Source organism: Sphaerodactylus townsendi, linkage group LG15 (genome assembly GCF_021028975.2).
Source record: "Sphaerodactylus townsendi isolate TG3544 linkage group LG15, MPM_Stown_v2.3, whole genome shotgun sequence".
In the NCBI taxonomy this organism is placed as follows: domain Eukaryota; kingdom Metazoa; phylum Chordata; class Lepidosauria; order Squamata; family Sphaerodactylidae; genus Sphaerodactylus; species Sphaerodactylus townsendi.
This window is the reverse complement of record NC_059439.1, coordinates 34020636-34047154: the sequence shown is the minus strand read 5'-3', so window position 1 is coordinate 34047154 and position 26519 is coordinate 34020636. Positions and strand designations below refer to the sequence as shown.

At 44.4% G+C, this 26519-nt stretch overlaps 4 protein-coding genes across 4 annotated transcripts; all 4 read right to left on the bottom strand.

Moving 5' to 3' along the window:
* Window positions 1-4722: 4722 nt before the first annotated feature.
* On the bottom strand, window positions 4723-8152 carry LOC125444371 (olfactory receptor 2D3-like). The gene is made up of 2 exons (XM_048516781.1): window positions 8028-8152; window positions 4723-5685 (listed from the first exon to the last, which is right to left on the bottom strand). Exons 1-2 carry the CDS (start codon window positions 8031-8033, stop codon window positions 4723-4725), a joined length of 969 nt encoding a protein of 322 aa, XP_048372738.1. The 5' UTR covers window positions 8034-8152.
* A 2477-nt stretch (window positions 8153-10629) lies between these two features.
* LOC125444370 (olfactory receptor 2D3-like) lies at window positions 10630-13930 on the bottom strand. The gene is made up of 2 exons (XM_048516779.1): window positions 13841-13930; window positions 10630-11592 (listed from the first exon to the last, which is right to left on the bottom strand). Exons 1-2 carry the CDS (start codon window positions 13844-13846, stop codon window positions 10630-10632), a joined length of 969 nt encoding a protein of 322 aa, XP_048372736.1. The 5' UTR covers window positions 13847-13930.
* Window positions 13931-16658: 2728 nt separating this feature from the next.
* On the bottom strand, window positions 16659-20268 carry LOC125444369 (olfactory receptor 2D2-like). Its single transcript, XM_048516778.1, has 2 exons — window positions 20212-20268; window positions 16659-17633 (listed from the first exon to the last, which is right to left on the bottom strand). Exon 2 carries the CDS (start codon window positions 17622-17624, stop codon window positions 16659-16661), a length of 966 nt encoding a protein of 321 aa, XP_048372735.1. The 5' UTR covers window positions 17625-17633; window positions 20212-20268.
* Window positions 20269-24195: 3927 nt separating this feature from the next.
* Window positions 24196-25149, bottom strand: LOC125444368 (putative olfactory receptor 2B3). Its single transcript, XM_048516777.1, has one exon. The coding sequence runs from the start codon at window positions 25147-25149 to the stop codon at window positions 24196-24198; it is 954 nt and encodes a 317-aa protein (XP_048372734.1).
* Between the last annotated feature and the right edge of the window lie 1370 nt (window positions 25150-26519).

Here is a 26519-nt window from a genome sequence, read left to right as displayed (position 1 = left end):
AGCAACAAGAAAACATGAACAAACCCTTCATGTCATGAAATGAGGATGCTTCAATGGATGCTAAACCTGACTCTGTTCGACCACGTGCCGAACGATGACATATGGCAAAGACTTAAAATAACACTAATTAACCGATACATGAGGCAGGCACGGCTAAGATGGTATGGCTACGTCTTGCGCAGTGAGGAAACATCCGTAGCAAAGACAGCCCTGCACCTTGAACCTGGTGGATGCTGCCCATGAGGCAGACCCAAAACACGGTGGATGGACACAGTCAGTGAAGACCTGCGGACAAAGAACCTTACCCCGGAAGACACTCAAAATCGTGACCTTTTAAGAGACAGTTTCAAAACTGACCCTACACATGCAGGAAACCAGTCCAGAAAGAAGAAGAAGTGTCCATGAGAGCAGTTACCCAAAACTGATCTTATTGGTTGATTGGATGTCCTGACTGTGTTATTGTTTTTTATCATTTTAAGGTTATTCATACTCCTGTGATTCTAATTTTAATGTTAATATGTATTTTATAAGATGTAACATTAGTTTACAATGAGCCCTTAGGGGGAGGGTGGGTTATAAATTTAATATAATAATAATATTATAATAATGTTTTGTAAAGGCATATGGCCATATGCAAGTAAACTCTATTCACTACACAGGTATAAGTAGCTTGTCCTTCCTTCGTTACTATATCTTCACAACTGGTCTGGGAGTTAGATGAGGGCTGGGATGAAATCAAGGGATGGATTCTTATTTATTTTTATTTTATTAAATTTATATCTCACCCTATCTCCATAGGGCTTGCTGTCCTATTAAGGTTGCGAATTTAAGCCTCTCAGATCTGTATCTAACCAAAGCACTACCCGCGCAATGTGGTGGTTAAGAGCACATCTAATCTGGAAAATTGGGTTTGATGCCCCATTTCTTTATATGCTTGAGCGACACCAAAAAAAATTCGGTAAAATTCGGATGCAACTTGATTCGCCTGTAAAACTTTCGTTATAGCCGAATCAGCCGAATTCCTGATTTGGTATAATTTTTACTACTGTGATTCTAATTTTAATGTTAATATGTATTTTATAAGGTGTGACATTAGTTTATGATATTTTGTAAAGGCTTTTGGCCATATGCAAGTAAACTCTATTCACCCTGTTCTTCTTTCCTTACTTTATCCTCACAACTGGTCTGGGAGTTGGATGAGGGCTGGGATGAAATCAAATGATGCATTCTTGTTGTCCTAGCATATTCCATGGTAGATCAAGGTTGGGAATTTAAGCCTCTCAGATCTTTATCTAACCAAAGCACTACCTGCGCAGTGTGGTGGTTACGAGCAGGTATATTCTCATCTGGAAAATTGGGTTTCATGCCCCATTCCTCCACATGAGCGGCAGACTCTAACCTGGAGAACTGGAATTGTTTCCTCACTCCTTCACAAGGAGCCTGCTGGGTGACTTTGGGCCAGTCACAGTTCTCTGGGAACTCTCTCAGACCCACCAACCTGACAAAGGCATCTGTTGTGTAAAATCTTCTGCAACACATACCATTTCTCAGCAGCTTCTTGCTTGCGTAAGACTGTGAGCAACTAAAAATGCCAGTGGGGATACAGTAAGTTTGACTCAGCGCAAGCAGCTACAATGATTCTTTTCTTAGATTTCCACTTGTTTCGCTGTGGCTCCAACCCATTCCCACAGCTGAGAACATTGGTTTTCTAGGCTTTTGGAACATACATAGGTTCTACACCAACATTAGACTGAACGTGTTTGATGCTGTCGTGGTGTAATGGTGGAGAGTGGTGGACTCTAATTTGGAGAACTGAATTCGATTCTCCATTCATCCACATGAGCAATGGATCAAAGAACTGGATTTGATTCCCCACTCCTCGATATGAGTGGCAGGACTCTACTGTGGCGAACCAAATTTGTTTCCCCACTTCTGTACATGAAGCCTGAAGGTGACCTTGGACTTGACAGTTCTCTCAGAACTCTCTCAGCCCCACCTTCCTCATAAGGGGCCATTGTGATGCGGGGAAGGAAAGGAGTTTGTAAGCCACCTTGAGACTCCTTACGGGAGAGAAAAGCAGGGTATAAACCCAATCTAATCTTCTTCTAGGATGTGAGATCCCATTTCCCTGTCTTCTTGTATTGTTTCAATTCTCGTGTGTGTAGTGGTAGGGACTGCAGCAATGGAAAATAAAAAGGGGAAATCAATGAGAAGTCCTGCATTTTTTGCATTTTCCTAAAGATGGGGGGGGGGAATGGCACCTCTTAGGCCTTGTGGTCAGTGCAAGTTCCAGTAGAATTTAGGCCTTGTGGTCAGTGCAAGTTCCAGTAGAACAAAATGTCAAGGCTGAATTCTTCTTCGATTCAATTCAATTTACTATGTCCATGACAACCAAAACAGCAAACTGAAATCTGCCCCCCATAATCCAATCCCAAATTGCAGAATCTGATTTTACCTTCATGTTTCTCCCAGGAGTTTTCAAGATCTACCCACAGGCACTGAGGAAAAGTTGCCACATGCAGCTCCGCATAGTCCTTTCCTTCCCCTCCCCACAGTCGTGACCTTGTTAGGCAGGTGGGGATGGGAGAGTTCTGAAGAACTGGTCCAAGGTTGCTTCATGTGGAGAAGCAGGGAAACAAACCCAGCCCAGCAGATTAGAGGCCACTGTTCACGTGAAGGAGCGGGGAATCAAACCCAGTTCTTCAGTTTAGAGTCCACTGCTCTTAACCACGTCATCACACTGGCTTTATGCTGAAAAAATGGTCCACTTAGCCTAGCAGCATCTCTCTAAGTTTCCGAATAGAGAAATCTGGTTTATGGCGATTCTTTAACTGGAAACATAGAGAAATTCATGCATTCAAAGAACAGGCTCTTGGTCCAGGAGGCCAATGCTCCTCCAGGCAGTTTGCAGTTACTTCAAATGTAAGAATCCACACCACTTGGCTTTTTTCACTGCCTAAGAAACCTCAGCTTGGAAAAACCTGACAGCAATCTACCCTCCCCCTTCTGGAACTTTATAATGGTCTTTTAGGTAGTTGATAAAGAGTGTAGATCTGCTTCCCTGGGATTGCTCCAGTCTCTTGATATCTTGGAATGGCTAATTGTTAGTTGTTTGTTAGCTTTACCTCTAGGGGCTGTTGAGCGAACTCGATAATTAGCTGTTTGGGGGGAAAGTTCCTTGCAGGGCAATTTCAAACTGAGTTGCCCCCTTCTACGCCCATTAACTTCAGCATACTTGCAAAATTCTCACAATGCGTAGGCTGGCACTATCAGTTTTACATTCCATGATGCACACTTGTATTATTATTATTATTATTATTATTATTATTATTATTATTATTATTATTATTATTATTATTATTATTATTATTATTATTATTATTACCATCATCATCATCATCACCACCACCACCACCACCACCACCACCACCACCACCACCACCACCACCACCACCACCACCACCACCACCACCATCATCATCATCATCATCATCATCATCATCATCATCATCATCATCATCATCATCATCATCATCATCATCATTAATTAAACTTGTATACTGCGCTCCCTCGGAGGGCTTACATTCCATGATGCACACGTTCAGTTTATTTACCCTGTTTTGGCAAGGGAGAAGAACAGCATATTTTCTTAGTTTTATCTGATGCTCACAAGGAAATGAGAATGGGCATTTTTGCAAGATCTGTTGGCAAACCTAACATCTGACCAGTGGCCAGTTGAGTAGGCCTTCCAAAATGCAAGTTATTTTTGCAACCAGACCGACAGAAAGGGCAGGGCTGGTTGATGATTCGAAGTCGTGAACACAGGCCACATTTCCACTACTGGTTGCAAGAGACTGTCGTGGTCACATGGGTGAAGGAAGGGATCAAATGACTCTTCATGTGAAATCTACCCAAATGGATTTAGGTCTCTCATTTACTAGCTCAGGTGGGGATTGACCAACTCCAGTCCCAACCTCCTGCCCATGAAGAATTGAGGAGAAAAAAATGGCCTCCAGAGAAACTGAATTAAGTTTATCAATGACTGGAAACCCCTGGTAGACTTTTTACTAAAAAAACACACACACACACACACACACACCATCAGATGATTTGTGAGTTTGAAGACTAGGAAAATAAGAAAATGGACCTAGTAGAGAAAAGTGTGACTCCTGCTAAATTAGTAATAAGTCAGAATTAACTGAATTAACATTTCTTTATTTTAATTAGGAAACCTATTAAAATTTTAACTACATTTATAATTAGTGCAGAAGGAATCAGGAGCCCACCCTTTTTCATAGTAGAGGTTTTTTCCTCTTTATGTGTATATTTTAATTGCTATTTGTTGGTTTCTTTAAAAAATCAAACAACCCTCAATAAAACTGTAAATTGCTTATATGAAAATATACCGGTCTTTATGTCGCTATGATACCTGAATGTCTATAGAATGCCTAAACTGTACTTTGTATCTTTGCAACTGCTTTGGATTCTGTTAGCTGTTGTGCACTTGCTTTGGCTAACCAATAAACATGGTAGTTATCTACAATACAGACTTTGAATTGATTGCCTTTATTTGGGTACTAGGCTCTTTCCTAGAGTTTAAATTTCTCAAATTGGACAGGTTCTTTCAACAATACATTTCTTCTCTTTGTCAAATGCATTCGATGTAATAAACTTTACATCGCTACTTTTTAAAAAGTCCACACCATGCTGCTGCTCAAGATATTAATGTTGTAACTTCGTTTTGAAGACCCATCTTTGGAACACTTTAGCCACTGCATTATGGACGTCCTTGTTCCGCAGGGTGTAAATGAAGGGGTTGAGTAGAGGGGTGACCAAAACATAAAAGATTGCAGTTCTCTTGTCAACGTCAGTAGCTGTGCCCGACCGAGGTCTCATGTACATTGAGATGAGCGTGCCGTAGAACAAGACGACCACAGCCAAGTGAGAAGCACAAGTGGAGAAAGCTTTGCGCCGTCCGGACGCTGACGGCATTTGCAAAACAGAGGACAGAATGAGGCTGTAGGACATCAGGATGACTGAAAGGGGAACCAGGAGGATCACAACCGCTGCCCCAAATATGACCGTCTCTGTCATCCGGGTGTCAGCGCATGCCAGTTTCAGAATGAACGGCAGCTCACAGAAGAAATGGTTGACACGGTTGGGGCCACAGAAAGGTAGGCGAAGGGTGCAGCCCGCATTCAATATGGAGAGTAGGAAGCCACCTGCCCAAGCACCTGAAGCCAGCTGCAGTTGGCACCACCTGCCCATGACACTGATATAAAGCAAAGGGTGGCAGATGGCCAAGTACCGGTCGTAGGCCATGGCACCCAGCAGAAGACCTTCGGTGCTACCTAGGGATAATGAAATGTACATTTGTACGGCGCAACGGGTGAAGGAGATGGCTCCATTGCCAGCCAGCAGGTGAGCTAGCATTTGAGGCATTGTACTACTGACATAGCAGATTTCCAGGCTGGAAAGGTGTGTTAAGAAGTAGTACATGGGGGTCTGGAGGTGGGAGTCCACCTGAATCAACATGATGATCACCAGGTTCCCCATGATGGTAAGCAAGTAGATGAGGAGGAAGACTGCAAACAGCACAATCTGAGTCTTGCGGTTGTTGGAAAGTCCCACCAAGATGAACTGTGTGACAAAGGTGATGTTCTCCGTGCTATCATGGGCTCCTATCTGCAGAGAAAGGAAAGAAAGACATTTTTCAGAAAGGGCGCATCCTAAAAGAAGAAGCAATGCTTCATTGCCTGAAATACTGTATAGTCTCAGAAAAGATATTGGTAGTGTTGTACATTCCTCCTCCACAGAAATAAGCATACTGGACCTTCTTTGTGGTAGAACAATCTGTCTGTGTCCTACTGCCTATCTAGACCTCCTCTGCATCCTTTTGAAAGTAAAAATACATTTTGTCATTCAGTTGATCAAAGTACCATGTTCAATTGTGCACAGAATAATTATTTTGATGAAGGCAGCGCTTAAAAATTTATGATCATTGTCGTATTCATTTGGGACTATATTCTAATGTGGAAGAAGACCATTTTCTTGACTGCTGCATCTAAACTGACCATATGAACATTTTTTTTGAGACAGAGTATTGTGAAGAACTGCCTCCAATCTCCACTGCCTTGAGGGAGGAGATTGTTTTTTGCATTTCTGGCTCCTCACTTCATTTGCAGCTTTCATTACAGAAAACTATTTTGCCCTTTTCATTCACAGGTGTAAGTTGGCAGCTAAGAAAAAAAGGGACAATGTAGTGCCTATGAGAGCAGTTATCCAAAATGTATCTTATTGGTTGATTGGATGCCCTAAAGGTGTTATGGTTTTTTATAATTTAAAGGTTATTTATATGCTTGAGCGACACCAAAAAAAATTCGGTAAAATTCAGACGCAACTTGATTTCCCTGTAAAATTTTCGTTCTAGCCGAATCAGCCGAATTCCTGATTTGGTATAATTTTTACTACTGTGATCCTAATTTTAATGTTAATATGTATTTTATAAGGTGTGACATTAGTTTATGATATTTTGTAAAGGCTTTTGGCCATATGCAAGGAAACTCTATACACTCTGTTCTTCTTTCCTTACTTTATCCTCACAACTGGTCTGGGAGTTGGATGAGGGCTGGGATGAAATCAAGTGATGCATTCTTGTTGTCCTAGCATATTCCATGGTAGATCAAGGTTGGGAATTTAAGCCTCTCAGATCTTTATCTAACCAAAGCACTACCTGCGCAGTGTGGTGGTTACGAGCAGGTATATTCTAATCTGGAAAATTGGGTTTGATGCCCCATTCCTCCACATGAGCGGCAGACTCTAACCTGGAGAACTGGAATTGTTTCCTCACTCCTTCACAAGGAGCCTGCTGGGTGACTTTGGGCCAGTCACAGTTCTCTGGGAACTCTCTCAGACCCACCAACCTGGCAAGGCATCTGTTGTGTAAAATCTTCTGCAACACATACCATTTCTCAGCAGCTGCCTGCTTGCATAAAATTGTGAGCAACTAGAAATGCCAGTGGGGATACAGTAAGTTTGACTCAGTGCAAGTAGCTACAATGATTCTTTTCTTAGATTTCCAGTTGTTTTGGTCTGGATCCAACCCATTCCCAGAGCTAAGGATATCGGCTTTATAGACTTTTGGACAAAGGGGGCAGAGCCTGCATACTTAGGTTCTACACCAACATTAGACTGAAACTGTTTGGTGCTGTCATGGTGCAGTGGTTGAGAGTGGTGGACTCTAATCTGGAGAACTGAGTTTGATTCTCCTCTCATCCATATGAGCAGTGGACAGGAGAACTGGGTTTGATTCTGCTCTCCTTGACATGAGCGGCAGGACTCTACTGTGGTGAACCAAGTTTGTTTCGCCACTTCTGCACATGAAGCCTGATGGTGACCTTGGACTAGACCAGGGGTAGGGAACCTGCGGCTCTCCAGATGTTCAGGAACTACAATTCCCATCAGCCCCAATTGGCCATGCTGACAGAGGCTGATGGGAATTGTAGTTCCTGAACATGTGGAGAGCCGCAGGTTCCCTACATCTGGACTAGACACAGTTCTGTCAATCCTCTCTCAGCCCCACCTACCTCATAAGGTGTCGATTGTGCTTAGAAAAAGGAAAGGAGTTTGTAAGCCACTTTGGAGTTTGTAAGCAGGGTATAAACCCAATCTACTCATCTTCTTCTAGGATGGGTGGTCCCATTTCCCACTCTACTTGTATTGTTTCAATACTTGTCTGGCTGTAGGGATGGAAATTAAAAGGGAAAAATCAATTAGAAGTCCTGAATTTGTTGCATTTGTCTAAAGACCAAAAGGTGTGGGGGGGGATGGCACCTCTTAGGCCTTGTGGTCAGTGCAAGTTCCAGTAGAATTTAGGCCTTGTGGTAAGTGCAAGTTCCAGGAGAATAAAATGTCAAGGCTGAATTCTTCTTCGATTCAATTCAATCTACTATGCCCATGACAACCAAAACAGCAAACTGAAATCTGCTCCCCATAATCCAATCCCAAATTGCAGCATCTGATTTTACCTTCATGTTTCTCCCAGGGGTTTTCAGGATCTACCCGCAGGCACTGAGGAAAAGTTGTCCCATGCAGCTCCGCATAGTCCTTTCCTTCCCCTCCCCACAGTCGTGACCTTGTTAGGCAGGTGGGGATAGGAGAGTTCTGAAGAACTGGTCCAAGGTTGCTTCATGTGGAGAAGCAGGGAAACAAACCCAGCCCACCAGACTAGAGGCCACTGTTCACGTGAAGGAGCGGGGAATCAAACCCAGTTCTTCAGTTTAGAGTCCACTGCTCTTAACCACGTCATCACACTGGCTTTATGCTGAAAAAAATGGTCCACTTAGCCTAGCAGCGTCTCTCTAAGTTTCCGAATAGAGAAATCTGGTTTATGGCGATTCTTTAACTGGAAACATAGAGAAATTCATGCATTCAAAGAACAGGCTCTTGGTTCAGGAGGCCAGTTTGGGAAACGTTTTTGACCAACACTCCTCCAGGCAGTTTGTAGTTACTTCAAATGTAAGAATCCACACAACTTGGCTTTTTTCACTGCCTAAGAAACCTCCGCTTTGAAAAACCTGACAGCAATCTACCCTCCCCCTTCTGGAACTTTATAATGGTCTTTTAGGTAGCTGATAAAGACTGTAGATCTGCTTCCCTGGGACTTCTCCAGTCCCTTGATATCTTGGAATAGTTCATCGTTAGTTGTTAACTTTATCTCTTGGGGCTGTTGAGCGAACTCAATAATTAGGTGTTTTGGGGGAAAGTTCCTTGCAGGGCAATTTCAAACTGAGTTGCCCCCTTCTATGCCCATTAACTTCAGCATACTTGGAAAATTCTCACAATGCGTATGTAGGCTGGCACTATCAGTTTTACATTCCATGATGCACACCTTATCATCATCATCATCATCATCATCATCATCATCATCATCATCATCATCATCATCACCATCACCATCATCACCATCATCATCACCATCACCAACACCATCACCATCACCAACACCATCATCATCATCATCATCATCATCATCATCATCATCATCATCATCATCATCATCATCATCATCATCATCATCATCATCAATTAAACTTGTATACTGCGCTCCCCAGGAGGGCTTACATTCCATGATGCACACATTATTTACTTCCATGATGCACACGTTCAGTTTATTTACCCTGTTTTGGCAAGGGAGAAGCACAGCATATTTTCTTAGTTTTATCTGATGCTCACAAGGAAATGAGAATGGGCATTTTTACAAGATCTGTTGGCAAGCCTGACATCTGATCAGTGGCCAGTTGAGTGGGCCTTGAAAAAATGGCCTCCAAAAAAACTGAATTAAGTTTATCAATAACTGGAAATCCCTGGTAGACTTTTTACTTAAAACACACACACACACACACCCCAACAGCTGCTTTGTGTGTTTGAAGACTAGGAGAATAAGACAATGGGTCTAGTTGAGAATAGTGTGACTCCGGCTAAATTAGTAATAATAAGTCAGAATTAATTGAATTAACATTTCTTTATTTTAATTAGGAAACATGTTAAATTTTTAACTACATTTATAATTCTTGCAGAAGGAATCAGGAGCCCACCCTTTTTCATCTTTTTCTTCTCTTTTGGTGCATATTTTAATTGGTATTTGTTGGTTTCCTTAAAAATTCAAACAACCCTCAATAAAACTGTAAACTGCTTAGATGAAAATATACTGGTCTTACTATGATACCTAAATGTCTATAGAATGCCTAAATTGTACTTTGAATCTTTGCAACTGCTGTGGATTCTGTTAGCTGTTGTGCACTTGCTTTGACTAACCAATAAACATGGTAGTTTGCTGCAATACAGACTTGGAATTGATTGCCTTTATTTGGGTACTGGGCTCCCTTTCCTAGAGTTTAAATTTCTCAAATTGGACAGGTTCTTTCGACAATACATTTCTTCTCTTTGTCAAATGCATTGGGTGGTTTAATAAACTTCAAATTTCAATTTTCAAATACCTTTAATGGCATATAAATAGTTTAACATGAACATTGCAAGATAACAACAGCCTCTACAACTTCTGACGAGTTAAAATAACACCATTTAAAAATTTAGCCACCACTTTCAACAGCTCGTAGTTGTGGTTGTTTAAAAGATATATAATCTTCTGTTTATCTGTAATGCCTTCACTTCCATGCAGGGAGGGGATTATGTGCTTCTTCCTAACTATCTCATAAAAAGAACAATTAAGCAACATATGAAATACTGTTTCCACAGAACCCATGCCACATGGGCATTTCCTTTATGCGGAATTCCGAGGTGGCGTCCAAGGCTAAAGGAGGAAGGCAGGGCATTACACCTAGCTAAGGTGATTGCTCTACGCCACAAGGCCTCAACCAGGAGACAAAGGTACTGGGCTACAATTAATCCATCCATGGGTATTCCCAGAGAGATCGGGGAACAGGTTTTATTAGCTTCTTCTAGCATCTGTTGGAACTCTTTATCAAAAAGTTTCTTCTTGATAGCCCCATAGACCTCCTGCTCTGTAAACATTAGCAGGTCATCCAAGGAAATGCACAACTCATTAAGTTTAATAAACTTTACATCGCTACTTTTTAAAAAGTCCACACCATGCCGCTGCTCAAGATATTAATGTTGTAGCTTCATTTGGAAGCCCCATCTTTGGAACACTTTAACCACTGCATTATGGACATCCTTGTTCCGCAGGGTGTAAATGAAGGGGTTGAGTAGAGGGGTGACCAAAATATAAAAGACGGCAATTCTCTTGTCAATGTCAGTAGTTGTGTCCGATCGAGGTCTCATGTACATTGAGATGACCGTGCCATAGAACAAGATGACCACAGCCAAGTGAGAAGCACAAGTGGAGAAAGCTTTGTGTCGTCCGGACGCTGACGGCATTTGCAAAACAGAGAACAGAATGAGGCTGTAGGACGTCAGGATGACCGAAAGGGGAACCAGGAGGATCAGGACTGCTGCCCCAAATATGACCGCTTCTGTAATCCAGGTGTCAGCGCACGCCAGTTTTAGAATGACCGGCAACTCACAGAAGAAGTGGTTGACACGGTTGGGGCCACAGAAAGGGAGGCAAAGGGTGCAGCCCACATTCAATATGGACAGCAGGAAGCCACCTGTCCAAGCACTTGAAGCCAGCTGCAGCTGGCGCCACCTGCCCATGGCGATGACATAAAGCAAAGGGTGGCAGATGGCCAAGTACCGGTCATAGGCCATGGCACCCAGTAGAAGACCTTCGGTGCTACCTAGGGATAATGCAATGTACATTTGTACGGCGCAACGGGTGAAGGAGATGGCTCCATTGCCAGCTAGCAGGTGAGCTAGCATTTGAGGCACTGTACTACTGATGTAGCAGATTTCCAGGATGGAAAGGTGTGTTAAGAAGTAGTACATGGGGGTCTGGAGGTGGGAGTCCACCTGAATCAACATGATGATCACCAGGTTCCCCACAATGGTAAGCAAGTAGATGAGGAGGAAGACTGCAAACAGCACAATCTGAGTCTTGTGGTTGTTGGAGAGTCCCACCAAGATGAACTGCGTGACAAAGGTGATGTTCTCCATGCTATCCTGGGCTCCTGCCTGCAGAGAAAGGAGAGAAAGACATGTTTCAGAAAGGGTGCATCCTAAAAGAAGAAGCTATGCTTCGTTGCCTGAAATACTGTATAGTCTCAGAAAAGATATTGGTGGTGTTGTACATTCCTCCTCCACAGAAATAAGCATACTGGACCTTCTTTGTGGCAGAATGATCTGTGTCCTAGTGCCTATCTAGACCTCCTCTGCATCCTTTTGAAAGTAAAAATACATTTTGTCATTCAGTTTATCAAATACCATGTTCAGTTATGCACTGAATAATGGTTTTGACTAAGGCAGCTCTTAAAAATTAATTATAATTAACGTATTCATTCGGGACTATATTGTAATGCGGAAGCATACCATTTTCTTGACCGCTGCACCTAAACTGACCATATGAGACAGAGTATAATGAAGAAGAACTGCCTTCCAATCTGCACTGCTTATGAGTGGAGATTGTTTTTTGCATTTCTGGCTCCTTCCTTCATCTGCAGGTTTCATTAAAGAAAACGATATTGCCCTTTTCATACACAGGTGTAAGTTGGCAGCTGGGAAAATAAGGGACAATGTACTGTCCATGAGAGCAGTTACCCAAAATTGACCTTATTGGTTGATTGGATGCCCTAACGGTGTTATGCTTTTTAAATCATTTTAAGGTTATTTATAAACTTGAGCAACGCCGAAAAAATTCAGTAAAATTCGGATGCAGCTTGATTCGGCTGTAAAATTTTCGTTCTAGCCGAATCAGCTGAATTCCTGATTTGGTATAATTTGTACTTCTGTGATTCTAATGTTAATGTTAATATGTATTTTTTAAAATGTGAAATTAGTTTACAATATTTTGTAAAGGCTTAAGGCCATATGCAAGTAAACTCTATTCACCATACAGATGTAAATAGCTTGTTCTTCTTTCCTTTATCCTCACAACTGGTCTGGGAGTTAGAAAAGGGCTGGGATGAAATCGTGATGCATTCTTGTTGTCCTAACACATTCCATGGTAGATTAAGGTTGTGAATTTAAGCCTCTCAGATCTTTATCTAACCAAAGCACTACCAGCACAATGTGGTGGTTAAGAGCAGGTATATTCTAATCTGGAAAATTGGGTTTGATGCCCCATTCCTCCACATTAGTTGCAGACTCTAACCTAGAGGACTGGATTTGTTTCCCCACTCATTCACAAGAAACCTGCTGGGTGACTTTGGGCCAGTCATAGTTCTCTGGGAACTCTCTCAGACCCACCAACCTGGCAAGGCATCTGTTGTGTAAAATCTTGTGATTGTGAGCAACTAGAAATGCCAGTGGGGATACAGTAAGTTTGATTCAGTGCAAGCAGCTACAAGGATTCTTTTCTTAGATTACCACTTGTTTTGGTCTGGATCCAACTGAGTTTGATTCTCCTCTCATCCATATGAGCAGCGGACAGGAGAACTGGGTTTGATTCCGCACTCACTGACATGAGCGGCAGGACTCTACTGTGGTGAACCAAGTTTGTTTCTCCACTTCTGCACATGAAGCCTGATGGTGACCTTGGACTAGACACAGTTCTGTCAAACCTCTCTCAGCCCCACCTACCTCATAAGGTGTTGATTGTGCTTAGAAAAAGGAAAGGAGTTTGTAAGCCACTTTGTGACTCCTTACAGGAGAGAAAAGCAGGGTATAAACCCAATCTAATCATCTTCTTCTAGGATGGGTGGTCCCATTTCCCTCTCTACTTGTATTGTTTCAATACATATGTGGCTGTAGGGATGGAAATTGAAAGGGAAAAATCAATGAGAAGTCCTGAATTTGTTGCATTTGTCTAAAGACCAAAAGGTTTGGGGGGGATGGCACCTCTTACCAAACTTAGGCCTTGAGGTCACTGCAAGTTCCAGTAGAAGAAGAAAAAGAAGAATTTGGATTTATATCCCCCCTTTCTTTCCTGCAGGAGACTCAAAGGGACTTACAATCTCCTTGCCCTTCCCCTCTCACAACAAACACCCTGTAAGGTAGGTGGGGCTGAGAGAGCTCCGAGAAGCTGTGGCTAGCCCAAGGTCACCCAGCTGGCATGTGTGGGAGTGTACAGGCTAAGCTGTATTCCCCAGATAAGCCTCCACAGCTTGGGCGACAGAGCTGGGAATCAAACCCGGTTCCTCCAGATTAGATACACAAGCTCTTCAGCCAATTCAGGAATGGTATTTACTATGCCCTTGACAACTAAAACAGCAAACTGAAATCTGCTCCCCATAATCCAATCCCAAATTGTAGAATCTGATTTTACCTTCATGTTTCTCCAGGGTTTTTTTCAAGATCTACCCACAGGCACTGAGGAAAAGTTGCCCCATGCAGCTCTGCAAAAGCGACCCATGACCCATCTTCAGTTGCCAATTGTCTAGTGACACGTCCCTCTAAGAGGGAAAGCAGAAGCATTTGCAGTCCCATAGCTATAAGCAAGATCTTCAGCTCCTCTGAAGTTAATTATGGGTCATAGATATACACAAAAAGCAATATATAAACCATGTCCTTCATTGGCTTAAAATATTCAGTTTTGCTCTATGCTGCTGACTGTCAGAAGGTTTTCACTGTTCCAACATCTAGGATTGGGTGGAAAATCCTAGCCCTTCTAAATTTTATTTTTATTTTTAGCTTTTCTTGACTGGGAGAGGTTTTTCAGTACTCCATGCCCTACAAGCTGAGATCCTTCAGCTGGAGATGCCACGATCCTTTACAAACAAAACAAAAATTGGAACCTACCATCTGGCTACTAAATCACTCTTGTACTGGGTGCTGTGTGGTTTCCGGGCTGTATGGCCGTGTTCTAGCAACATTCTCTCCTGACGTTTCGCCTGCATCTGTGGCTGGCATCTCTTGTACTTTTCCTAACAGTTTCAAAGGCTACTATGTTGGTGGTCAATCCCACAAAACCATTCCCAGTGTCAAGTAACGAACAGCATGCTGTCCCTGCCCTGCGAATTGTCAAAGGTTTGAGGATTCAGGAAGCAAATAAAGATGGCAGATCTACTCTATGGGGAGCAGTCTGATCCCTTGGAGCTTTATGGTGGATTATTAATTGTCTGTTATAGCTTGCTCTGTCTCTTGAGTCAGAAGCACTTCAGGTTCCATCCAGTATGAAAAAAAACCTGTTTTCTCAACTTTTCACAAGGCCTCCAGGAAAACTTTGTCAATTAGCCTGCTAGCAGTGGCGTAGGAGGTTAAGAGCTCATGGCGTAGGAGGTTGGAGCAGCAGTGGCGTAGGAGGTTAAGAGCTCGTGTATCTAATCTGGAGGAACCAGGTTTGATTCCCAGCTCTGCTGCCTGAGCTGTGGAGGCTTATCTGGGGAATTCAGATTAGCCTGTACACTCCCACACATGCCAGCTGGGTGACCTTGGGCAAGTCACAGCTTCTCGGAGCTCTCTCAGCCCCACCTACCTCACAGGGTGTTTGTTGTGAGGGGGGAAGGGCAAGGAGATTGTAAGCCCCTTTGAGTCTCCTGTAGGAGAGAAAGGGGGGATATAAATCCAAACTCTTCTTCTTCTTCTTCTTCTTCTTCTTCTTCTTCTTCTTCTTCTTCTTCTTCTTCTTCTTCTTCTTCTTCTTCTTCTTCTTCTTCTAGCAGCAATACATTGGATGCATCCTTGCACAAAGAAAAAGAAATGCAAATTTTTAAAATTGGGATTTATGGAAACTGGATATAATCAAATGCGTATTGTCTTTAATTTGCTCCCATTTTTTTAAAAAAAGAGTTGTAAACAGTCATATTGTGTGTATAAAGTGATGTCAACTGACTTATGGTGACTCTGTAGAGTTTTCAAGGCATCAAGGAGAGGTTGTTTGCCATGGCCTCCCTCTGCATAGTCTTCCTTTGGTGGTCTCCCCTCCAGACCCTACTTAGCTTCCCAGATTTGATGAGAGGGCTATACTGACCCATAAAACTCCCAAACAGTCATAGTGGCCCAAAAAAAATCCAGGACAAGTGAGAAAATTCAAGTAATGCCTTTTTTATTTGGGGTAATCGAATGACAAAGAATATTGTCCAAGTTTCCAAGTATCTAACACCTCCAGCAGTTAAACAAAGAGTCAGTAATGTCCAACTTCACTACATACGGCATGAAAGTCTACTTTTTTTTCTCCTTAACTGTTCAATTTTACACCATTTGCTTGATGAAAGGTTCATAATGTGATGAGTATTTCCTCTGGTGTTCTCCTCTGGATCACTAAGAGTTGCAGCTTGGATCACCCCAGGGCATAAGATTTAAAAATGCAAATGTTCCTTAGTTATGCGTCATTTATGTTGCTTCTATGGCCCCTTCCGCACATGCAGAATAATGCACTTTCAATCCACTTTCACAATTGTTTGCAAGTGAATTTTGCTATTCTGCACAGTAAAATCCAGCTTCAAAGTGCATTGAAAGTGGATTGAAAATGCATAGGTTGTTTGCCACGGCCTCCCACTGCATAGTCTTCCTTTGGTGGTCTCCCATCCAGACCCTACTTAGCTTCCCAGATTTGATGAGAGGGCTATACTGTACCATTAAACTCCCAAACAGTCATGGTGGCCCAAAGAAAATCCAGGAAAAGTGAGAAAATCCAAGTAATGCCTTTTTTATTAGAGATAATCAAATGACACAGAATACTGTACCAGCTGTCAAGAATCCAACACTTCCAGCAGTTAAACAAAAAGTGGCCAGTAATGTCCAACTTCACTACATATCACATGAAAGTCTACTTGTTAATCTTGAGTAGCCCCAGTATAGTGTTGTCCTTGCGAGAAGAAGAAGAGTTGGATTATATCCCCCCTTTCTCTCCTGTAGGAGACTCAAAGGGGCTTACAATCTCCTTTCCCCTCCCCCCACACAACAAACACCCTGTGAGGTAGGTGGGGCTGAGAGAGCTTAGAAGAGCTGTGACTAGCCCAAGGTCAAGCAGCTGGTGTGTGTTGGAGTGCACAAGCTAATCTGAATTCCCCAGATAAGCCTCCACAGCAGAGCGGGGAATAAAACCCGGTTCCACCAGATTAGAGTACACCTGCTCTTAACCACTACGCCACTGATGCACCTTATTTATAGTGACAAATAGATATTTATGTATCTATTTCTCACTATACTACTTGGTGTCTGTAGCTCAAGCCCCACCGGCCCATCATCTTGGCTGCGGCATCATGAACGTCTTTGTTCCTGAGGGTATAGATGATCGGGTTCAGCATGGGAGTGACCACGGCATAAAAAACCGCAATCCACTTGTCATAATTCGAATTTACCTTGGCCGAAGCAATTGGATCAGGTGCATGAACATGGCGGTGGCGTAGAACAGGGAGACCACGGCCAGGTGGGAGGGCGATGTATGAGAAAAGCCTTGGCGTTCTTCCAGGCAGTTTCGATCGTATTTGCAACACAGACCAGAGAATCATCCCATAAGAGGTCAGGATTAAAGAAAGGGGAAATAGAAGGATGAACGAAGAGAAGATGACCACTATTTGCTCTGTAACTCGGATGTCGGCACATGACAGTTTCAACAGCAGTGGCGCCTCACAGCAGAAGTGGTTTATGCGGTTGGGCCCACAAAAGGGGAGGCGGAGGATGGAGGACATAGTTATTGAAGCGAGAATGGCGCCAATCACCCAGGAGGCAAAGGCTAACTGCAGCGAGTGCCACCCACCCATGGCGACTGTGTAGACGAGAGGGCGGCAGATGGCCAAGTAGCGGTCATAGGCCATGGCAGCCAAGAGAAAACATTCAATACTGGCCAGGGAGGTAGCAATGTACATCTGGGCGACACAATGAGTGAAGGGGAGGACTCCATTTCCAGCCATGAGGTGAGCCAACATCTGGGGCTCAGTGGTCGTGACAAAACAGATCTCCAGGGTCGAGAGGTTTGTGAGGAAGAAGTACATCGGTGTCTGGAGGTGGAAGTCTGTCAGCACCAGGACAATGATCATCAGGTTCCCCAAAACGGTAAAGGAATAGGTAAGGAGGATGACCACAAAGAGCAACATCTGGGTCTTGCGATGGTTGGTAAGTCCCACCAAGATGAACTCCTGGACGGAGGTGAAGTTTTCAGCTGCCATCCGGACTTCCTGGAAAAGGGGAAACACACCCATCAAATTCTGCAAGAAAACCAAACCAAAGTAGCAAGATCTCACTAAAATCTCTTGTTCTTCATTATATGACTATAAGCCCCATCCAGAAGGGGGGGCTGGTGTACTTGTGGGAGCAGCAGTGGCGTAGTGATTATGAGCAGGTGCACTCTACTCTGGAGAACAGGGTTTGATTCCCTGCTCTGCCGCCTGAGCTGTGGAGGCTTATCTGGGGGAAATAGATTAGCCTGTGCACTCCAACACATGCCAGCTGAGTGACCTTGGGCAAGTCACAGTTCTTCGGAGCTCTCTCAGCCCCACCCACCTCACAGGGTGTTTGTTGTGAGGGGGGAAGGGAAAGGAAAGTGTAAGCCCCTTTGAGTCTCCTTACAGGAGAGAAAGGGGGGGTAGAAATCCAAACTCTTCCCCTACTCTTCTTCTACACTGGTGGATTTACACAATGGTAAATTGTGTAACTGACCCAGCAGAGGGTCAGTTTCGCCAGCACACACACAGAAGGCTGTGGAGCATCCCAGTGTCCCTGTTGTCCCTACCAGCATAGCAAGGGTGAGACACGGGCAGGCTGGGATAAGAGCCGACATTCGTCATCTCCCTCCTGGTCCTTGATGGTGCAATGCCAGAAAACGGCAGCCCACACTTAAGCCAACCTTTTGGCTGGTGCAGGTGCTGTTCAGCCTGTTAGGGCTTCTCGGCGGCAAGAAGGCTTTCAGACCCTCCCACACCACTGGGAAGCCTCTTAGGAGGCAGTGGGGCAGCTTCAGCACCACGGCCAGCAGCCCGACTTGTGAATGGGGCTGAATGCCTCTTACGTATGTCCGTTCTGTTATGTCACAAATGACTTGTGATTCCAGCAAGAGACTATCAAGGCAAGTGATTAAGCAGAGGTTGTATGTCATGGCCTTCCCCTGCATAGTCTTCCTTGGTGGTCTGTAGTCGCGCCACGAGGTCAGCGTAAGAACGAGACGAGACAAGGTGATTTCATCTGGTGGAGAGCGCCAGCAGCGGGAGCGCGGGTGTCCGTGTTCCTAGCGACTCTGCCGCGTGCTGGTTCCTGGCACCTTTTATTATGATTCTAGCGGGGGCGTGTAGAAGGGCGGAACGGGGGGAATTCCGGGAGAGCGGGAGAGCGGGAGACTGAGAGGTCATCATGTGATGCATGATCTCACCTGGCTGCTACGTGCGGAGAGGAGCATCAGCGTCTGGGCCTAATCCTCACCTGGGGGCAAGACCATTGTCCCTTTGTCTGGGACACCCGGTGGTTGTGAGCCAGGTAGTTCATGACCCGTGACTCATCGGGGGATGAGGGGTGGGGGAGCGGTGCGACCAGAAGGCCGTAGGAGCGCCGGTGTGCCAGCGCTCTACTTACGGTGCTGCTGGGTCAGCAGCTCATCCCTACAGTGGTCTCCCATCTAAGTGCCCACCTGCTACTCTTCTAAGATCCTATGACATGGGCTATACCCAACCATTCCACAGCCAGATGTGTTTCCACACTTCTACATTCCTGCTGGGTGACCTTGGGCTACTCACAGTTCTCCCAGAGCTCTCTCAGCCCCACCTGCCTCACAAGGGGTCTGTTGTGGGGAGAGGAAGGGAAAGGAGCTTGTAAGCCACCTTGAGTCTCCTTACAGGACAGAAAGGTGGGGTCTAAATCCAAACTATTCTTCTACTGCAGACCGACATGGTTACCCATGTAAAAAATCTGGACTTAGTTTCACAGAAGACACAATTTAACTAGGCACAGCGATCTCCCAAAAATGTAAGCCCTGCTCAGCACCATGCGTCTCTCAGTGACTTCTCACTCTTTGCCATGCTCAGCAACGTCCACAGAGAAGTGCTTACAAGCAGCATCTAAGCTCAGAAAACCTTGTGGGGTCCCCATAAATGAGCTGCAACATTTCCTAAACCACCACACTACTAAACCATTATGTATTTACCAATTTTCTTCATTTATACCCTGCCTTCTTATGTACCTGATCCTCATTTATACTCCTGAAATGTCTTACATGTTTCTCCTCTGCTTTGCCTTCACAGCAGCCTCGCAACCAGATAACTCACCGTTACATTGATTCTGTTAAATAAATGATTAAAAAGAGACCCTAAAATACTTTTTTTCCCTGTTCTTGCAAATATTCTACAGTATTGTAAGAGCTCTCGTGATAATTTACTTTTGGATCGTGCAGACATTATCGCATACTGCATCTCCTGTCGGGGAAATGAAATTCATATCACCCGGCTATTGTCAGACATATTTCATCTTCTCTTAAAATTTGAACCGTCATCATTAACCAATATTAACCAAGAAGTAAGTCTGTCAAATTCCCATGTACTTTGATATATACAATTTTAATTTATGCCGTGCTCATTCTTCTTTTAAGTTCAGGAATAATATTCTGTTCCTTTGGAGGGTTTTGTGTTTACTTTTTTTATTGTCCAAAAGCGAATGAGCTAAATAGACTTTTCTGGAATAAAGACAAATATGATTTTAAAGAGTTCTATCCGTAGAAGAAAACTAGCCATCTAAAATGTAAAGGTGTAAGAGGGACAGGTGTGATCTTACCTTTCTGCTCCTCTCCTGGATATTCCACCACCCGCATGAAGTTTCTTGTCCCTCTGACTTATTTTAAGCAAAAGAACAATTAGATATGTTGCAATCAGCTTTCTAATGGAAGATGCTAGAAAATGAGATGGACATTCACTGGTCTAGTCAGGGACTTCAGATGGAGAAGGAAATTTTCTACACACTGCTCTAAAATGGTCACCCATGGCAGGGTTTCTGTAGCTTTATTTGTGCCATTTTTACCCATTTCTGACCCAAAACTGGCACTCAGAGTATTTTAAAGTCAAGCTATATAGTTTAGAAAGCGCTTCTCAAGAAGATAGAGATCCAGGCATGGTGGAAGGATTTCTAACAGTTGCTTCCTCCTCTTGCCTCATTGTAGGTGTGGTGGTTAAGAGCAGCAGACGCTAATCTGGAGAACCAGGTTAGAATTCTCACTCCTCCACATGAAGCCTGCTTTGAGCTAGTCATGGTCCTCTCAGAACTCTCCCAGTCCTACATGCTTCACAAGGTTTCTGTTGTGGGGAGAAGAGAAGGGGACCGTAAGCCACTTTGAGACTCCTTAAGGTAGAGAAAAGTGGGGTACAAAAACCAACTCTTTTTCTTCTTCTTCAAGGCAGCAGACAACTGAGAGAAGAAGAAGTTCAAAACTGGTTATGGGAAGTGTTTGGGGCTATCTCCTCCAGAAGATGTAGCTTGTCTCTTCTGAACAAGAATAGAAAGCATACAGAATCTCCTAGCTGCAAACCTCAGCTGTATGAAGTTCCTCTGGGATTAATTATGGACAAACACTACTAAAATATGACTATGGGACAATATTAGCTTTTGAAAAAGAATTACTTAGCTTTGCAGGCGAAACATCAGGAGAGAATGCTACTAGAATACGGCCATACAGCCCGGAAACCACACAGCACCCCAGTGATTCCGGCCGTGAAAGCCTTCGATAATAGCTTGCACTATTTGTCAGAGGCGTAGCAAGTGAGAAAAGCGCCCAGTGCACTGCTGCGTCCTCCGCCCTGGAACGCCCCATCCCCCCCTGGAACGGCCAAACCACACCCCTGGAACGCCCTCGCCACACCACCACAGGGGTGTGCGCCCGGTGCATCACGCACCCCCCAGTCCCCTTGAAGCTACGCCTCTGATATTTGTTAATCTTGAGTAGCCCCAGTCTTTGTATTTATGTATCTATTTCTCACTATATTACTTGGTGTCTGTAGCTCAATCCCCACCTGCCCATCATCTTGGCTGCGGCATCATGAACATCTTTGTTCCTGAAACAGAATAGAAAGCGTACAGAATCTCCTAGCTGCAAACCTCAGCGGTATGAAGTCCCTCTGGGATTAATTATGGACAAACACTACTAAAATATGACTATGGGACAATATTAGCTTTTGAAAATGCATTATTTCATTTATTTATTTTATTTTATTTATTCGATTTGGTAAGCCGCCCTACCCCCCAAAGGGCTCAGGGCGGTGTACAACAAATAACAACACAATAAAACAAATCGAATAACCCCAGTTAAAATATGCAAAGCCTTAAAACTATAAAACTACGGCAGCAGTAGTAGCCTTCAATAAATAATTGATTAGTAATAGAAGACATCTGGCACCCAACCCCAGTGATCAAACCCTGGGAAGGGAGGGGATTGGCAGGGGGTCCAATAGATAGCCAGTGTGCAGGACAACAGGACAACGAAACGTCAGGAGAAAATGCTACTAGAATACGGCCATACAGCCCGGAAACCACGCAACACCCCAGTGATTCCGGCTGTGAAAGCCTTCGACAATAGCTTGCACTATTTGTCAGAGGCGTAGCAAGTGAGAAAAGCTCCCATTGCACTGGTGCGTCCTCCGCCCTGGAACGCCCTGAATCCAAGTAGGAACACCATCTGAATGATTCTGTATGAAAACTGGCCAAGTATAGCCACTTTGATGGCGTAGGACAGTGGTGGCGAACCTTTGGCAATTGGCCATGCTGGCAGGGGCTGATGGGAATTGTAGTTCACAACATCTGGAGTGCCAAAGGTTTGCCACCACGGGCGTAGGAGGTTAAGAGCTCATGTATCTAATCTGGAGGAACCGGGTTTGATTCCCAGCTCTGCCGCCTGAGCTGCGGAGGCTTATCTGGGGAATTCAGATTAGCCTGTACACTCCCACACACGCCAGCTGGGTGACCTTGGGCTAGTCACAGCTTCTCGGAGCTCTCTCAGCCCACCTACCTCACAGGGTGTTTGTTGTGAGGGGGGAAGGGCAAGGAGATTGTAAGCTCCTTTGAGTCTCCTGCAGGAGAGAAAGGGGGGATATAAATCCAATTCTTCTTCTTCTTCTTCTTTTTCTTTTTCTTTTTTTTTCTTCTTCTTCTTCTAATCATAACAGTATGAACGCAAAAGAATATATACACTGAGGAAGATTATTCTTTCGAAAACGCTCTACAGCGCGCAAAGCGTCCTGCAAAGGTGATGCAAAGGTGATTGCAAAGTTTATCCAGCGTCCTTTGCTATTGAATCCAATGTTCTTCCAGCGTTTGGAAAGGGCTCGTCTTCTCCAGCACGTCTAATTTATGATCTTCTTCTGGCGGTTGGTAAGCCACCGGCTCCCACATGCCTATGTGATTTATCTACACCATCCCAAACTGACTTTTGAAAAGTTGCCTGTACTCATGAATGGTCTCCTGTCTGTGGGATTTATGAATGAACTTGATTTCAGTGCAATTCTGTTTACGTATAAGAATGTATTTATAATACTATTAATGCGTTCAGACTTGTCATTTAAGCTACAAATCAGTTTGTTGTACTTCCCTGTTTTGGGCGAGTGTTTCTCTGGAGGTAGCTCATCCAGTTTCGCCGCTTTCCTTTTCTCCCCCTCGCCTTTCGTTTTCCTCTCACCTATTTAAAGTGTGTCATCTTTCTTAGATGCAGGAATATATGAAGTTCTGGTTTCTCTCTTATGAACCAAGGATTTGACTCTGAACGCTCATTATCTTTCTAATTTTTCTGTTGGCACCTTTTCATATGATGTCATTTATTTATTTTTAATTCGATTTATATGCCGCTCTCTCCACAAGGGCTCAGAGCGGCTTACGACAGTAAACAACATAAACAATTCAATTAAATAAACAATTACAACAATTATAATGATTAAAATCCAATATAATTTAGATAAAACACATTAAAAATTTTAAACAACCAACTAAAAGCATAAAAACTTCAGATCAGAGTTAAAACAGACCAGCAACATAAGCCATATAAAGAAATAGGGGATTAAAGATTTAGGGCCTGCAGCAATGCAATTAAGGAGAATTATTTCGGTTTTGGGTGAATAGAAATTAAATGATGTTAGGTGGCAGAGGGTTCCACCAATAGGAGCCAGGGCAAAATCAGCCCTGGCCCTCATTTAGACCAATCTGATGCTAGCAGGACAGGAAACCACCAGGAGGTCAGCAGTTTATTATATAATATTATATAATAAAATAGTTTGAACTGTTGGTTAATCTTGAGTAGCCCCAGTATAGTGTTGTCCTTGTGAGAAGAAGAAGAGTTGTATTATATCCCCCCTTTCTCTCCTGTAGGAGACTCAAAGGGGCTTACAATCTCCTTGCCCTTCCCCCCACACAACAAACACCCTGTGAGGTAGGTGGGGCTGAGAGAGCTCCGAGAAGCTGTGACTAGCCCAAGGTCACCCAGCTGGCGTGTGTGGGAGTGCACAGGCTAAACTGAATTCCCCAGATAAGCCTCCACATCTCAAGCAGCAGAGCGGGGAATCAAACTCGGTTCCTCCAGATTAGAGTACACCTGCTCTTAACCACTACACCACTGATGCTCCCTATTTATAGCGAGAAATAGATATTTATTGTATGTTATTTGTATTGTTTATTGTATTTGAATTTTATGTTGTCCACCGCCCAGAGCCCTTCGGGGGTTGGGCGGGATGTAAGTTTGAAAATAAATAAAATAAATAAATGAATTTATGTATCTATATCTCACTATACTACTTGGTGTCTGTAGCTCAAGCCCCACCGGCCCATCATCTTGGCTGCGGCATCATGAACGTCCTTGTTCCTGAGGGTATAGATGATCGGGTTCAGCATGGGAGTGACCACGGCATAAAAAACCGCAATCCACTTGTCATAATTCGAATTTACAGCCGAGCGGGGGATCAGGTACATGAACATGGCGGTGCCGTAGAACAAGGAGACCACGGCCAGGTGGGAGGCGCATGTAGAGAAAGCCTTGCGTCTTCCGGCAGTCGATCGTATTTGCAACACAGACCAGAGAATCATCCCATAAGAGGTCAGGATTAAAGAAAGGGGAAATAGAAGGATGAACGAAGAGAAGATGACCACTATTTGCTCTGTAACTTGGATGTCGGCACATGACAGTTTCAACAGCAGCGGCACCTCACAGCAGAAATGGTTTATGAGGTTGGGTCCGCAAAGGGGGAGACGAAGGGTGAATATCATAGGTATTGAAGCGAGAATGGTGCCAATCGCCCAGGAGGCAAAGGCTAACTGCAGCGAGTGCCACCCACCCATGGCGACTGTGTAGACGAGAGGGCGGCAGATGGCCAAGTAGCGGTCATAGGCCATGGCAGCCAAGAGAAAACATTCAATACTGGCCAGGGAGGTAGCAATGTACATCTGGGCGACACAATGAGTGAAGGGGAGGACTCCATTTCCAGCCATGAGGTGAGCCAACATCTGGGGCTCAGTGGTTGTGACAAAACAGATCTCCAGGGTCGAGAGGTTTGTGAGGAAAAAGTACATCGGTGTCTGGAGATGGAAGTCCGTCAGCACCAGGACAATGATCATCAGGTTCCCCAAAACGGTAAAGGAATAGGTAAGGAGGATGACCACAAAGAGCAACATCTGCGTCTTGCGATGGTTGGTAAGTCCCACCAAGATGAATTCCTGGACAGAGGTGAAGTTTTCAGCTGCCATCCGGACTTCCTGGAAAAGGGGAAACACACCCATCAAATTCTGCAAGAGAACCAAACAGTAGCAAGATCTCACTAAAATCTCTTGTTCTTCATTATATGACTATAAGCCCCATCCAGAAGGGGAAGCTGGTGTACTGGTGGGAGCAGCAGTGGCATAGTGGTTATGAGCAGTGGTTATGCACTCTACTCTGGAGAACAGGGTTTGATTCCCTGCTCTGCCACTTGAGCTGTGCAGGCCTATCTGGGGGAACTAGATTAGCCTGTGCACTCCAACACATGCTAGCTGAGTGACCTTGGGCAAGTCACAGTTCTTCGGAGCTCTCTCAGCCCGACCCACCTCACAGGGTGTTTGTTGTGGGGGGCGGGGGAAGGGAAAGGAAATTGTAAGCCCCTTTGAGTCTCCTTGCAGGAGAGAAGGGGTGGGTGGAAATCCAAACTCTTCCCCTACTCTTCTTCTTCGCTGGTGGATTTACACAATGGTGGAATTGCCCTCCCTCGGCCACTTACCCCAGCAGAGGGGCAGTTTCGCGAGCACGCACACAGAAGGCTGTGGAGCATCCCAGTGTCCCTGCCGCCCCTGCCGGCATAGCAAAGGTGACACGGGCAGGCCAGAATAAGAGCCAACATTAGTCAGCTCCCTCCTGGCCCTGACGGTGTTACACCTGAAAACGTCAGCCCACACTGAAGAAGAAGAAGAAGAAGAAGAAGAAGAAGAAGAAGAAGAAGAAGAAGAAGAAGAAGAAGAAGAAGAAGAAGAAGAAGAAGAAGAAGAAGAAGCAGCAGCAGCAGCAGCAGCAGCAGCAGCAGCAGCAGCAGCAGCTCTTAACCTCCTACGCCACTGCTGCTCCTTTTGGCTGGCGTAAGTGCTGTGCAGCCTGTTAGGGCTTCCCGGTGGCAGGGAGGCTTTCAGACCCTCCCACACCACTGGGAAGCCTCTTTGCAGTGGGGCGGCTGCAGCACCACGGCCAGTAGCCCGACCTGTGAATAGGGTTGAATGCCTCTTACATACGTCCGTTCTGTTATGTCACAAATGACTTGTGACCCCAGCAAGGGGCTAACAAGGCAAGTGATTAAGCAGAGGTGGTTTGCCATGACCTTCCTCTGCATAGTCTTCCTCGGTGGTGTCCCATCTCTAAGTGCCCACCTGCTTATCTTCTAAGGTCCTATGGCATGTGCTATACCCAACCATTCCACAGTTCCATCAGTACCTCTTAAGTGACCCTAAATTTGCTGCCACAGGAGGTGGTGATGGCCACTAACCTGGATAGCTTTAAAAGGGGCTTGGACAGATTTATGGAGGAGAAGTTGATCTCTGGCTACCAATCTTGATCCTCCTTGGATCTGAGATTGCAGCGTCTTAGTCATCTGATT

Excerpts from the sequence above, each read along its gene's own strand:
- LOC125444369 (XM_048516778.1), bottom strand. The coding sequence starts at position 17,624 with ATGGCAGCTGAAAACTTCACCTCCGTCCAGGAGTTCATCTTGGTGGGA.
- LOC125444368 (XM_048516777.1), bottom strand. The coding sequence starts at position 25,149 with ATGGCAGCTGAAAACTTCACCTCTGTCCAGGAATTCATCTTGGTGGGA.